The sequence below is a fragment of the Lepidochelys kempii genome, chromosome 15 (genome assembly GCF_965140265.1).
Source record: "Lepidochelys kempii isolate rLepKem1 chromosome 15, rLepKem1.hap2, whole genome shotgun sequence".
Lineage (NCBI taxonomy): Eukaryota > Metazoa > Chordata > Testudines > Cheloniidae > Lepidochelys > Lepidochelys kempii.
In genome coordinates, this window is record NC_133270.1 from 26,436,749 (window position 1) to 26,450,917 (window position 14,169).

A 14,169-nucleotide genomic window follows, 5' to 3' on the forward strand; every position below is an offset into this window, starting at 1 on the left:
ACTGAATAACTTCATTGGCTCTGGACATTATAAAATATATTGGACTAAATCTGCAAAAGTGACCAGTGATTTTGGATGCCCCACTCGACATACCTTAACATGCTGAAGATATACAGACAGAGCATCTTCCCTTTGAAAATTAGGCCCCTGAATCATAAAAATGTAGGGCTGAGAGGGACCTTGAGAGGTCATCTTGTCCATTCCCTGGTGCTGAGACTGGACCTAGAATACCTAGACCATCCCTAACAGGTGTTTGTCCAACCTGTTCTTAAAAACCTCCAGTGAGGAGGATTCCATAACCTCCCTTGTAAGCCTGTTCCAGTGCCTAACTATCCTTATTAGGAAAAACTTTCTAACTGTATCCAACTTAAATCTCCCTTGTTACAGGTTCAGCTGATTACTTCTTGAGCTAATATCATTCTGGATATGGAGAACAATTGATCACTATCCTCTTTTAACAGTCCTTAGCATATTTGAAGACTGCTATCAGGTCCCCCCTCAGCCTTCTTTTCTCAGGACTAAATATCCCCAGTTTTTTTTAACCTTTCCTCATAGGTCAGCTTTTCTAAAACTTTTATTGTTTTTGTTGCTCCCCTCTGGACTCTCTCCAATTTGTCCACATCTTTTCTAAAGTATGGCACCCAGAACTGGACACAGTACTCCAGCTGAGGCCTCACCAACGCTGAGTAGTCGGGACTATTACCTTATAATACTCCTGTTATTACGCCCCACAACAATATTAGCCCTTTTTGCAACTGCATCACATTGTTGACTCATTCAGTTTGTGATCCACTATGACCCCCAAATCTTTTCAGCAGTATTACTGCCTAGCTAGTTATTCCCCATTTTATAGTTGTGCATGTGATTTTTTTCTTCCAAAGTGTCATGCTTTGCACTTGTCTTTATTGAATTTCAGCTTGATGATTTCAGACCTATTCTCCATTTTGTCAAGGTCATTTTGAATTCCAATGCTGTCCTCCAGACTGCTATCAACACCTCCCAGCTTATGTCATCTGCAAATTTTATAAGCATGGTCTCCACTCCATTATCGAAGTCAATAATGAAAATATTGAATAGTACTGGACCCAAGACAGACTCCTGCAGGATTCCACTAGATATGCCCCCCCAATATGATGATGAATCATTGATAACTAGTCTTTGAATAGGGTCTTTCAACCAGATTTGCACCCACCTTACAGTAAATTCATCTAGACCACATTTCCCTAGTTTGCTCATGATAATGTCATGTGGGACTTTATTTATTATTAATTATTAATAGTAGTAGTACTATGTGTAGTTTGGTAGTGCCTAGGGGCCCCAGTCATAGACCAGGACCCTATAATGATAGGTGCAATAATGACAGGTTTCAGAGTAACAGCCGTGTTAGTCTGTATTCGCAAAAAGAAAAGGAGTACTTGTGGCACCTTAGAGACTAACCAATTTATTTGAGCATGAGCTTTCATGAGCTACAGCTCACTTCATCGGATCCGATGAAGTGAGCTGTAGCTCACGAAAGCTCATGCTCAAATAAATTGGTTAGTCTCTAAGGTGCCACAAGTACTCCTTTTCTTAGGTGCAATACTGTGTCTCATGATGGGTACTGAAAAATTGAGGCATCAAAAATCATTAGACACTTTTGGAAATGTAGGCCATTATGTTAATGGGAACAGAGTCACCTAGTCAGATGGCAGCATGACTTACTCTTTAAAAAAAAATTAAAAACAAAACCCCAATATTTCAGTTAATCAGAAATTTATTAATAAACTGCAGCCAATATAATGTGCTTTCAAGACAGTTACTTTTATGACAAAACTGGTCTCTATTAGGCTATAGCACACACTAGGGCTTTTCTCTAGACCAATGGGAATGCAGTAATTCAATAATGCTACCATACATAACTGCCACATTAGTGCATCAACATGCATCTGACAAAGTGATTTAATATACCTAAGTCGCATGATAAAAATAAAGTCATTGTAATGGAACATTGATCCTGTAACAACATCTCGTGTCCTGAAAATGAATACCTCAGCATTTATGTAGCAGAAGGACAAACCCCATCCTCTGATAGTATTCTGTTCCAGTTAAATGCTCTCTTAAGCCCACTTCTAGTACTGCACCATTAAGATTTACAAGAAAGAACACACAATTTTTGGCCCTAATCCTGCAACCAAAGTCGTCAATGGGAGTTTAGCCCATTGGAGCAGGTTTGGACCTTAGAAGACGTACTCATATTATAAACTTTTACTCTGAGTAAACTACCAACTTCAGAAAAAGATGAGTTTAAGAGGACCTATTCTTTACAGCATGAACCCAGTCCAACACTGAGATCTGCTAGTGTGGACTCAAACCACCTAACAAGGTCCCATTGACTTTAATGGGACTCCATATCGGGATAAGGATCCACACAAGCAGATCCCAGTAGAGGATTGGGACCTATGATTGTTGCTAGCACAGTTTCAATCATAGTTTTAACCACAGTGTATTGTGGGCATCGCCACATAGTCCATAAGAAACTGGAATGGTCTCACAAGACAAGTGGTGGGAAGCACATCACTGAGTCATTTAGAATTAGACTTGACAAAGCACTAGAAAACTGTCTAATAGATAAAACCCTGCACTGACAGAGGCCAGTCAATATGACCCAGCAAGTTTACAAAAAATAAGCGACACAGTATTTGCAACCCAAAATTCTACATTAACAAGTTCCAGCTATTGGTTATGCATCGTAGATTTCACACCATTCTTTCCTGAACTTAACCCCCCCCCCAAATAATTTATGGTAGGATCCAGATTATCTGTATCATTGATTCAAGAGCAAGTGTTTAAAAAAAAATAGGGAGACATATTGGCAATTTATAGGAAATTTTGGGTAATCAAGAGTCTACTGTACTGGACAAAAGGTTCACCACAAAGATCACTTAATATAAAAAATAGTGCTGAAAGATGATTACTCTGATGTCCTACAATGGATTTAAAAGGCCAACTATATTTTTTTTATATAAAAATTTAAAAATGGATTAATCGGCCAAATTCAGCTCTAAGTTAAACGGATGTAAATTTGGAGTAACGGCACTGCCATCATAGATTTATAGATTCCACAACTAGAAGGGACACTGGATCACACAGGCTAACTTCAAGTATAATAAAGGCCATAGAACATCCCCAGAATTATTCCTAAAGCATACCTTTTAGAAAAACATCCAATCCTGATTTAAAAATTGTCAGCGGTGGTGAACCTACTACAACCCTTGGTAAATTGTTCCAGTGGTTAATTACTCTCACCTTTAAAAATGTATGCCTTCTTTCCACTCTGAATTTGTCTAGATTCAATTTCCAGCCAGTATCATGTTATACAGTTCTTTGCTAGATTAAAGAGCCCATTATTAAGTATTTGTTGCCCACATAGATACTTATAGACCATAACCAGGTCACCCCTTAACCCTCTCTTTGTTAAACTAAATAGATTGAGCTCCTTGAGACTATCACTATAAGGCATGTTTTCTAATCTTTTAATCATTTTCGTGGCTCTTCTCTTAACCCTCTCCAATTTATCAACATCCTTCTTGAATTGTGGACACCAGAACAGGACACAGTATTCCAGCAGCGGATGCACCAGCACCAAATACAGAGGTAAAATAACCTCTCTAGTACTACTTGAGATTCACCTATTTATGCACACCAGAACTGCATTAGCTCTTTTGGCCACAGGGTCATATTTTGGACGCACTGGACATATTTTGGACACACTGGAAGCTTGTGGTCACTAGATTATTTCCCATGACACCAAAATCTTTTTCAGAGTCACTGCTTCCCAGGATAGAGTCTCCTATCATGTAAGTGTGGCCTGCATTCTTTGTTCCTAGATGTAGACGTTTACATTTAGCTATATTAAAACAGATATTGTTTGCTTGCGCCCAGTTTACCAAGCAATCCAGATCACTCTAAATCAGTGACCTGTCCTCTTCATTATTTACCAAAGAGAATTGCTCCTGGTTCAAACTGGTGTAACAGAGCAGAATTTGACACAGTGTATCTTAATTTTAGGGTTCTTTTTTGGAACACAGTTGGACAATTGAGAGTCACTGCTATAAAAACTATAATGAACAAAGTTGAACACAAAACATTCCATTCATCCCTGGGAAGAAACCATAAAAACTGTCAATGTTCTAACATACATTTAGCATTGTGGGCTTTCTATTTTGAACACTAACAGGCTTTTTAAAAATCCCTTTTACTGTTTTGATCACACATGGTGGGAGATTAAAGTATTTTCCTGGTTGATTACATTACATTTTGCTTCTGGGCACTTGATTTTTAATACCTTCAAGATATGCATGCTATTTGGTGACTTTCTTAATAGTCTTCACTATTAAGAACAAACCCATGACTAAAACTGTAAATTCATTAGGACTAGGACTTCTTCTCACTGGCAGTCACATAGGCATGACTAAATTGATAATAGAAGTTGTTTTATTCTTTAAGGGTTCTGTGTGTTTTGACCTCTTTTAGTTTTAACTCTAACACAACCTATAAAAATACGTTAACAGAAAACAAAAAGAAAATATGCTTGGTTTTACAATCTTTCCAAGATCAGCCTGCTGTATATCCAAAAGAGCGCAAGAACAATCTAGTTTGGTGAATCTTTAGTATTTTGCTGGTAAAAGGAGTCACATAAATAACATCCCTTTAAATGTCTGAAATATTAAAGAATAGTTGATATATCAAATAAAAAAGCATAATCAACTAAATCATTTCTGTCGTACAAAACTTGATCTGCTGTATTGCTATTAATACCACAAAAAACTTTCAGCTGGCTTTCTACTTGCCTAAGGCTAGTCTTCCTCTGTAATCCATTACCAGATGCTGCAGGAAAATTGGCTGTGCTGGTTTACTTACTTGTTTTTCAAATAAGCAAGATTTTGTTTAAAGTGATTTACCTGCAGTGTCATACAAATTCAGAATTACTTCTTTATTGCCAACGGTAATACTGGTGGTATACTTCTCAAATACAGAAGGTGCATATTTCTGTCAAAAAAAGGAAATACAATTCTAGTTAAATGATAATAATACTATTTTGCAGTTCAGTAATCCCTTCCCTCCAGGGATCTCAAAGCACTTTATAAGCATGAATGAATTAAGCCTTACAGGAACTCTGGTAGACAAATATTATCCCCATTTTACTGATGGGGAAGGTGAAGCAGACAGGTTAAAATGACTTGTCCACTTTCACATGGCAAAGAGCAAAGGGATTAGAAACAGCACTGACATCTCCTGGAGGTTATGTTCCCATATATACTCTAACAAGTTTTAATTCTCTGAAATACCATTATACAAAGAGAAAGGAATGATTCGGCTGTTACAGGTTTCAAGCTTTATTTGAACCTTGCCACCAATATTCTAGGTACAGCTCTGTTTTCTGAGCCAGATCTCTGGTATTCTCCCTCCTCACCCTTTTGTGTTACCAGAAAGCCCCAACCAAATCTTCACATTACAGGTTTCAATACAGAGACTTCTCTGAAAATAAGGCTGGTTACAAATGCTTGGAGGAAAAATCATTCTTGAACTTTAAAAAAACTGAAGGCACAAAAGTGACTGCAAGAGAAGTGTCTAAACCCCAACTCTCAAATTTACTAAGACGAGCTCAGCCACCGCCTGGCAGCTACTTCTCTCAGGGCAGGTACAAACCCGTCGCCTGCACATCCTGCCGCGACTTGGTTTAGCGATGAGTTTAACAGCCTCCAGAAAGCCCCCACCCCCCTTCCTGGAAACCCCCTTCACCCCAACCCAAACCCTCCCAGCCTGGTGTGAGTGACAGCAGCAGGCACCTCTCTGCCTTGCCCAGCGCGGAGCCCAGCGTGCCCCGGCGCCTGCTGTCGCTCTGGCCAGCGGGAAACTTCTCTGAGGACGTGAATTTCCCCCCAACTCTCTGGGCTCCGGGCAAGAGCTCAGCAAATGAGCCCCTGGGGGGGCCCGGCTGCTCAGGGGAGGGCTAGTCGCGTCCCCTTTGGGGCAATCCCGGGGGGGGGGAGGCGGGCAGAGCCCCCCTTGTCGCGGGGTGCAGCGGGGGGGGGCTCCTGGAGATGCCGGCGGGCTGCCCCCTGCTGGGGCGGGAGGGCTGTTCCCGCGAGGGGCTGACAGGCTGGGGCAGGATGTGGGGGGGTCAGGCCCCGGCACGCACCTCCGGGAAGGCGCCCTTCGCGTACACCATGAGCAGAGACGTTTTCCCGCAGCCTCCATCCCCCACGATCACGATCTTCAGCTCCTTCTTCCCGGAGGGGGCGGGCGGGCTCTCGCTCGCCTTGGGGGCCCCGGGCCCCCCGCCGGGGACGGACCCGTTCGGCACCGCCATGTGCGGCGGGGTGGGGGTGGACCCGCCTCTAGAGCAGCGGCAGCCCCGCGGGAGCACGCGGCATCCCTGTCAGCTCGGCTCCCTCTGCGGCCGGGGGTCGCGGCTCCGGGCGGAGGTGGGCGGGGAAGGGGCCGAGCAGCCCAGCTCCGGCTGCGCCGGGGATTGGCTGAGGGGAACGCGCTCGGCTCGAGCCGCCGGCACCAGCCGCCCCGGCTCCGCTCCCTGGTGGTGTCCCGCACACGCAGACGGGGACCCCGCCCCGGGGTGGCGCCATTGCCCGTCGGCCCGGCTCCCGCTGCGCCTCACACGCCCCATCGGCGGACTTCGCTACCGGAGCCTTCAGGGCAGACACCGAGACCCCCCCCTCACACCCACACCCACCCAGGGGCCCCGTGGGCACCGAGACCCCTCCCACACACATCCAGGGGCCCTAGGGAACTGAGACACGCCCCCCCACACACACATCCAGGGGCCCTAGGGAACTCAGACCCCCCCACACACATCCAGGGGCCCTAGGGAACTGAGACACGCCCCCACACACACACATCCAGGGCCCTAGGAAACTGAGACACACACCCCCACACACACATCCAGGGGCCCTAGGGAACTGAGAGACCCCCCACACACACACACATCCAGGGCCCTAGGAAACTGAGACACACACCCCCACACACACATCCAGGGGCCCTAGGGAACTCAGACCCCCCCACACACACATCCAGGGGCCCTAGGGAACTGAGACACCCCCCCACACACACATCCAGGGGCCCTAGGGAACTCAGACCCCCCCCACACATCCAGGGGCCCTAGGGAACTGAGAGACCCCCCCCACACACACATCCAGGGCCCTAGGAAACTGAGAGACCCCCCCCACACACACATCCAGGGGCCCTAGGGAACTGAGACACCCCCCCACACACACATCCAGGGGCCCTAGGAAACTGAGAGACCCCCCACACACACACATCCAGGGGCCCTAGGGAACTGAGACACCCCCCCACACACACACATCCAGGGGCCCTAGGGAACTGAGACACCCCCCCACACACACACATCCAGGGGCCCTAGGGAACTGAGACACCCCCACACACACACATCCAGGGGCCCTAGGGAACTCAGACCCCCCCACACACATCCAGGGGCCCTAGGGAACTGAGACACCCCCCCACACACACATCCAGGAGCCCTAGGGAACTCAGACCCCCCCACACACATCCAGGGGCCCTAGGGAACTGAGACACCCCCCCACACACACATACACACATCCAGGGGCCCTAGGGAACTGAGACACCACGCCCCTATACACACAGGGGCTCCTGGGCACTGAGACCCCTCTACACACCCAGGGGCCCTAGGAAACCGAGACACCCCCCCCCACACACACACGCAGGGGGCGTAGGAAACTGAGACACACACACACCCCCACACACAGGGGCCCTAGGGAACTGAGACACCCCACACACACACACACATCCAGGGGCCCTAGGGAACTGAGACACCACTCTCCTATACACACAGGAGTGGTCCCATGGGCACTGAGACCTCTTACACACACCGAAAGGTGCATTAAGTCACACCCCCACCCCCCGTATGGACTTCTATCTGGAAACCTTCATGCAGACCCCTCACATTGCCATGAGATCAACTCCATTTATACAGGTTTCAGAGTAGCAGGTGTAAGTCTGTATCCACAAAAAGAAAAGGAGGACTTGTGGCACCTTAGAAACTAACAAATTTATTTGAGCATAAGCTTTCGTGAGCTACAGCTCACTTCATCGGATGCTTGTGCTCAAATAAATTTGTTAGTCTCTAAGGTGCCACAAGTACTCCTTTTCTTTTTGCCCATTTATACAGGTACTTCCAGCGCAAGACAGCCTTGTACATAGGTACTTCTTACACCCAGAAGCCCCTGGGGAATTGAAAAGCCCCCCGTCAGATATCCATCCCTTTACAGGAGCTTTACTGCACTGTTCCTAAGCCCTGCCCTCCCCGTAACTATTCTGGCATCCTCATCTTTTCTCAAGAGCATTTCCTTGGGCTTTAAACATGTATTTTATTTGTTTAAAGTCTCTGGCAGCTGCAGGAAACACTTGTTGGAGGAGCAACATGGTTTTTACTCTCTCCAGAAATAAAAGCAGCCAAAAATGTTTATATCTGACACACCAGGTACTCCTCTTCAGGGTGCGAGTGACGCAGTATCACAGGTGAAAAGAATAGCTGTTAGGACAATGAAGGTAATGTACTGAGTCAAGTTAATCTTCAGTGAAACTCCAGATTACTTCAGTATTTCACGAGAAATTCATGTGGCTCACTTAATTAATTTCTAATGCATCTATCACCATGGTACTTAGGTGTCCTAGTCTTAAATTAGGAAATGTCAACTGTGTTCAGACAATATTGTGTTATTGGTACAATATTAACCTTACTGTCATCAAATTCAGCTCTAATATTGTGTTTATTTCAGTTACATAGACCAAACCCTCTAAATGTTTATGCACATACATCTGTTTAAAGGTAAGAACCAAAGGGGTAAGATGACAAATGTGGCTCTGATCTTGCATTTCACTGGAGTTACACTGCATTTACAATGTGGTAATTGAGATCAAAATTGCACCCCATTCTCTGTAGGGACTAAGTCCTATACCTAGCACAGATGAACCACTTGCTCCCTCTTCAGTGAAGAGTGTCTCAACTCTTCTCCCATTTAGTATCCAAATTTAAATTCCTTGGGAAAATTGGCTCACCCCTAAAACTTTCTGAAATATTACTTGTGTAAGGGGTAACCATCCACCAATGGAACTGTTGAATTTATCATTCCCCAATTTTACTTGGGTTTTTTAAAATTGCAGTTCACATGGGGTATGACATTTCTTCCTGCATAGTTGTGTCACTAGATGGCCTTCGAGACTGCATGCAAAAACCACTTTCACTATCAGTGAATTGTCTCATGCCCTTGGAGTCAGTGATGTTTCAAGGAAGACACTGGTTTATATACAGAGAACTGAATAGAAAAAGGAGGTGATATTACAGTGTGTGGGGGGGGCATATAAGTACCCAGGTAGGAGCTGTAAAATCAAATTTTAAAGACAATAGGCATCCGAGTTCACTCTTATTTGATGTTAACGTTTTATTTTGGAGAAAATGTAACATGAGCATTTAGAGTATATACATCTGTCAAAAGATAATATAAAACCTTATGAACATTTCAGACTTAAACATACTTTTAAGGTCTGATCCTGCAAGATGACTCAACTTGTAAGGACTTCAGTTGAGGGCATTTAGCACTGCCTAGGAATGGCTCAGCACTCTGCTGGATCAGGCCCTTATACCCATCTCAAAATCAATAGATATGTTATAACCCATAAGTATGTTTCTTCATGTCCCTTGAACGAATTACTGTAATTCGTAGAGTTTTAATTCAATAACTAATTCAAGGTAGGATTTGATTGTTTACAAAAAATATGTCTAAACTTCCTCTTTATACTTTGTGTTAGGGGAAGCATTTTAGATTCAGGACTCAAATTAATACAAGAGAGCAATTTAGTCTATTCTAAACATCATATAGATAGATATAGTATTTTAAAGTAATAGATAGTCAACCTGACATTTGAAAAATGGAATAGTTCAATATTTTGGTTACCTTCATTATTTTAAATTAATGTTTGTACAATGTTTTGCACATATAAAGTAGTATACAAATACTAAGTATTTTTCCTAGTTGTGATAAATGCACACACCTGTATTATGAGTCTGATTCTAAGTGGAAGTTTTGCCATTAGCTTCAGTGGAAGCAGGTCCTGGCCCTTTATTAACACATTGCAAATATGATTTTTTAAACCAGAAAGTGTTCATCCCATTTATTTATTTATTACAGATATAACAAGTCTAGCACCAGTACATTACAGCTTAACTCATACCCACTACAGACTGTGAAGCACTAAGAATATAAAGACTTGCAGTGACTCTGGCAAAATCAAGAATCTGCTGATAGTGGTATGTGAATGTTTTGTCTATATTGCATTTTTGTTACCACCAATATCAGTTATCAAATTAAATGTGCACTGCTCACCACTTTATTAATTGATACTTGAGGTTTATGTTTGCCACAAAATACAAATGAAACAGACTGTACATTAAATTGGGGTCCTGTTTACACTGCAGGCAAAATGCTAGATATAGCCATATTTAAAAATTAATATTAGAAGAGGGGTTCTTTAACCAAGGTGGACAAAGATTTTTGGCCTGGTAACGGTGTCATAAAATTATGCCATAGTCTACTTAGTGGAGGGGAACTGTCTAATGTGATTTGGTTATCAGGAGAAAAAGAAAAAAAACATTGTCCACACTTCCAGGGAAACCATGCTGGAACCTATCAACAAGAATCTTGACATATGACTTAGTTTTGATCCTTATTTGTCCAGTGTTCTCCCTCTGAAGAATTCCTTACTTCTCCCCCATCTCCATTTACCACACTTCCCTTCTAATTCATTGGTTAGCTGCTAGTATGTAAACATTTTAAAAACTTATATTAAGATTTCAGATAGCATGTTGGTGGGTACTCTATAAAAGAACTTAGATGGGTGTTTTTGGAACAGTAAATATATTAACACACAAAGCATTCCCTTTAAGAAATACTGCTTTTCTATTTGTAGGAACTTTGAAAGCTATGTTAATGCTTAAAGTTCCCAGCCATTTAAAGCTGTACCTCTGTAGATGTACATTAATTAATAAGTATGACTTACAATATGATTTCTAAGGGAAAGTCTGTCTCTTTAACTAACAAGCAAGGTAGCGTGCTTGTCTTTTATATAATTTATGGTAAGATATAACAGTCAACAAATGCCATCTGCTGTACAGTCATCAGTTTATACTTTAATCAAAGCGAGAAGACAATAAACACTTAAGTTTTATTTCTAGAATAAACCTTTAAAACTTTTATTATTGAATATATCGAATAGTTTTTCTTTGGTGAGCACATATAATTTTAGGCCCCAAAAGACTTATGCATATTCTTAAAGATAAGAACAAGTAGTCCAATTGAAGTCAATAGAATGACTCAGATGCTTAAAGTGAAACATGTACATAAGTCTTTGAAAACTCAGGACCTTATTTCTTTTTTCAAAATATTCCAATTATATTTTAACCCTTCTGCCCATCAGAGTTGGCAGCAACAAGGGCTGGGTTCAGTATCTAGGGGTTCCATTCCAATAACACAATGCAAAACCGGCTCGAGCCCCCCAGTGACCTGGGACAAATATATACCATCCCCGCTGGGCACCTCCAAGAGGCAATACTTCCCCTCTGGCAAGCACAGAGTCTGAGTGTAGCAAAAAGCCTTTTAATAACAGAGAGAAACAATGTGGCATTATGTTGGGGAAACACCACCAACAGGATTCATAACACAACCCATGAGCAAAAAACCCACCCCAAGCAAATTGGGGTGTGTCCTTTCCCTTTGGTTCTTGAGTCCATCAACCCAAAATTACCCAAAGTCCCAAAAGTCCAACAACCCAAAAATCTCTGTCCCTGGTCAGGGCAGCCCCAGAGTTCAAAAGTTTATCTGCAGAGTTTTATCTCCCAACCTGGGTGGAGATGTGGGGGAAGAGGCTAAGGGGCACCTTATATGGTCCAAAGCTGATTGTCCCACCTCTCCATGGGGCTCCGCTCTGCTAGCCGTCCCACAAACTGCTCTGCTCCACAATATATCTTCAGGCTCCCGCACTACTTAACACAACTCAGTGATTTAAGCTCTTAGTGAGTTTAGCTCTTTTGTGATTTCAGCTTGTAGTAGGGGAGCCTCAGTGCTGGTACACCATTAGCCCAAAGTGAATTCAGCTCAGCAACCTGGAACTAGACTCCTAACGGAATCAAAATTAGCTCTGATATTCCACAGTGGAGAGAGGAGGAAGTGTAATTAGCATGTAAGGCCCTCACCAGGGAGCCCATACCACCAAGTATTAATACCTGTTCCCAGCCTCTCTCCTTTCACTGGGTTTTGGAACCCATGACCAGCGAGTGCTGCTTAGTTGATGGCGAGTCCCTCCATCATAACAAAAGGCCAAGTACAGTTCCACTGTCCTTGATTCACATAATCAGGATAATAACAGTTTATTCCTGCCCCAATAACAGAGAAACTGGGGCTCCTACACCAGCCAAAGTGAGCATCTAGGCAGGGTGGGTGTGACTATGCAGATGAGATCAGCCCCTGAAGTTCTTTCCACAACCCACCATGACTCGCCACCAAATGTCAGGGTAGAGCTCATCCTAACTCTGCTTACATATTATTATTTGTATTACTATAGTGGCTAGAGATCCCATTGAAGTAGGGAATGTACATACAGAGTATGAGACAGTCTCTGCCTTGAAGAGCTTACAATCTTAAATAGACAAAAGGAATATAACATACAGGCAGAAGAAGAAATGTGATGGTTTTCAAATAACATGTTAGTTCCAAAGTGTTGGCTGGTTGGTGGTTTCTGGGTGGGGTTTTACTAGGAGGAACTAGCTAAACAAAAACCCAAAGGAAGGAAGAGGAGACATTAGAGGTAGTGGAGGGGAGATGGAGCAAAGCAAATAGAAAGAACACTGAGGAAGGAGGCAGGGGAAGTTGGAGCATACAGCCAATCAGCACAGGGGAGAGACTGTCCAGAGTAAAAACAGAGAAGAGAGAGTGTGATGACATCATCAGTGTCTACATGTTCCAAAGCTCCCAGTTGCAACTCTTTTTGCTTTGGGTCCAGGTTGAGCTGGAACCCGAGAAGTAGCTCCAGATGGGTCTCATCTCCTCATCTTCCCCACCAGGCAGCAGCTGTACCTGCTGCAACTGTTTTTGTGTCTGCACTTATGCTACTCTTAATTATTTATTTGTATTTCAGTAGTTTCTAGAAATTCCAAGGGAGATCAGGCCCCCATTCTCTTAGGTACACACACATCCTAAGAGATAGTCTCGCCCCCAAAGAGCTTACAGGCTAATCTGACAAGACAGACAAAGGGTGTAAGAAGAAATAGAGGCAGAGAGAGAGTGGGCCTCTCACAGCATGTAAATGGAAGAAACAGAACCTAGGTGTCCTGGTCACTGGACTATGTTGCCTCTCATTTTAAAAGTCAATCAGTTAAGCAGATATTACTACACAGCAATCCACCTGAATTATTTTGTTTTTCTTGGAAAGAAAAATCAGCATATTTTTTTTTAGGTAGATAATGTGAAATGAAAACAATGGCAGAAGATAGAGAAATTTTGTATATTGACATTCTAATTGGGGAGGGGATGCTGGGATTGCACTTAAAAATTCTGTTATAATTAATATAAAAAGGCAATAAGGAGTAGATTTTTGCTTTAAAAAGATATTTGGTTCTTTGCATTGGGATACAGAACCTTTCACCTATGGGTTGCCAGTTCAAATCTATCCCAGACTGGTAGCTACTGAGAGTAGTTATATAATCTTGGGTACCTAATGAGAGATGAGTTTGGTGGTCTTAGAGCAGTATTCAGTGATTGCTTGTCCTCATTACAATTAGCACTAATTGACAGTTTCAGCAGAGGACAGGAATTGAAGGGGCATAAAGATTGAACTCCTCTGCCCCCTAGAGGTAGTGAAAGCACATCATGTTAAGGTTGAAGCAAATGATTAGGAGGACCCTGTGAGGAAATTTGTAATGCCAGTGCCAAGGATATTTTTTTACCACGGGTCAATAAGAGAACTCAGTGGTCAAGAGCTGTCAATCCCATACTTTTCACCAGTACTGAAATCACTAAAAAAATTAAAATACATCAACAAAAAAACCCTACTAGTTATTAGTATTAAGTTTCAAAAAAT

At 43.1% G+C, this 14,169-nt stretch overlaps 1 protein-coding gene across 4 annotated transcripts in view; it reads right to left on the minus strand.

The window, feature by feature from the left end:
• The window catches only part of RHOF (ras homolog family member F, filopodia associated), a 48,779-nt gene that overhangs the window by 19,100 nt on the left and 15,510 nt on the right, over positions 1–14,169 (minus strand). For 3 of the 4 annotated variants that reach the window (XM_073313497.1, XM_073313500.1, XM_073313501.1), the window contains one exon: positions 4,941–5,028. In XM_073313497.1, coding sequence (XP_073169598.1) covers positions 4,941–5,028 — 88 coding nt within the window. Of the gene's footprint in view, positions 1–4,940; positions 5,029–6,181; positions 6,661–14,169 lie in introns of those variants that run through there. The other variant, XM_073313499.1, reaches the window with a different exon arrangement.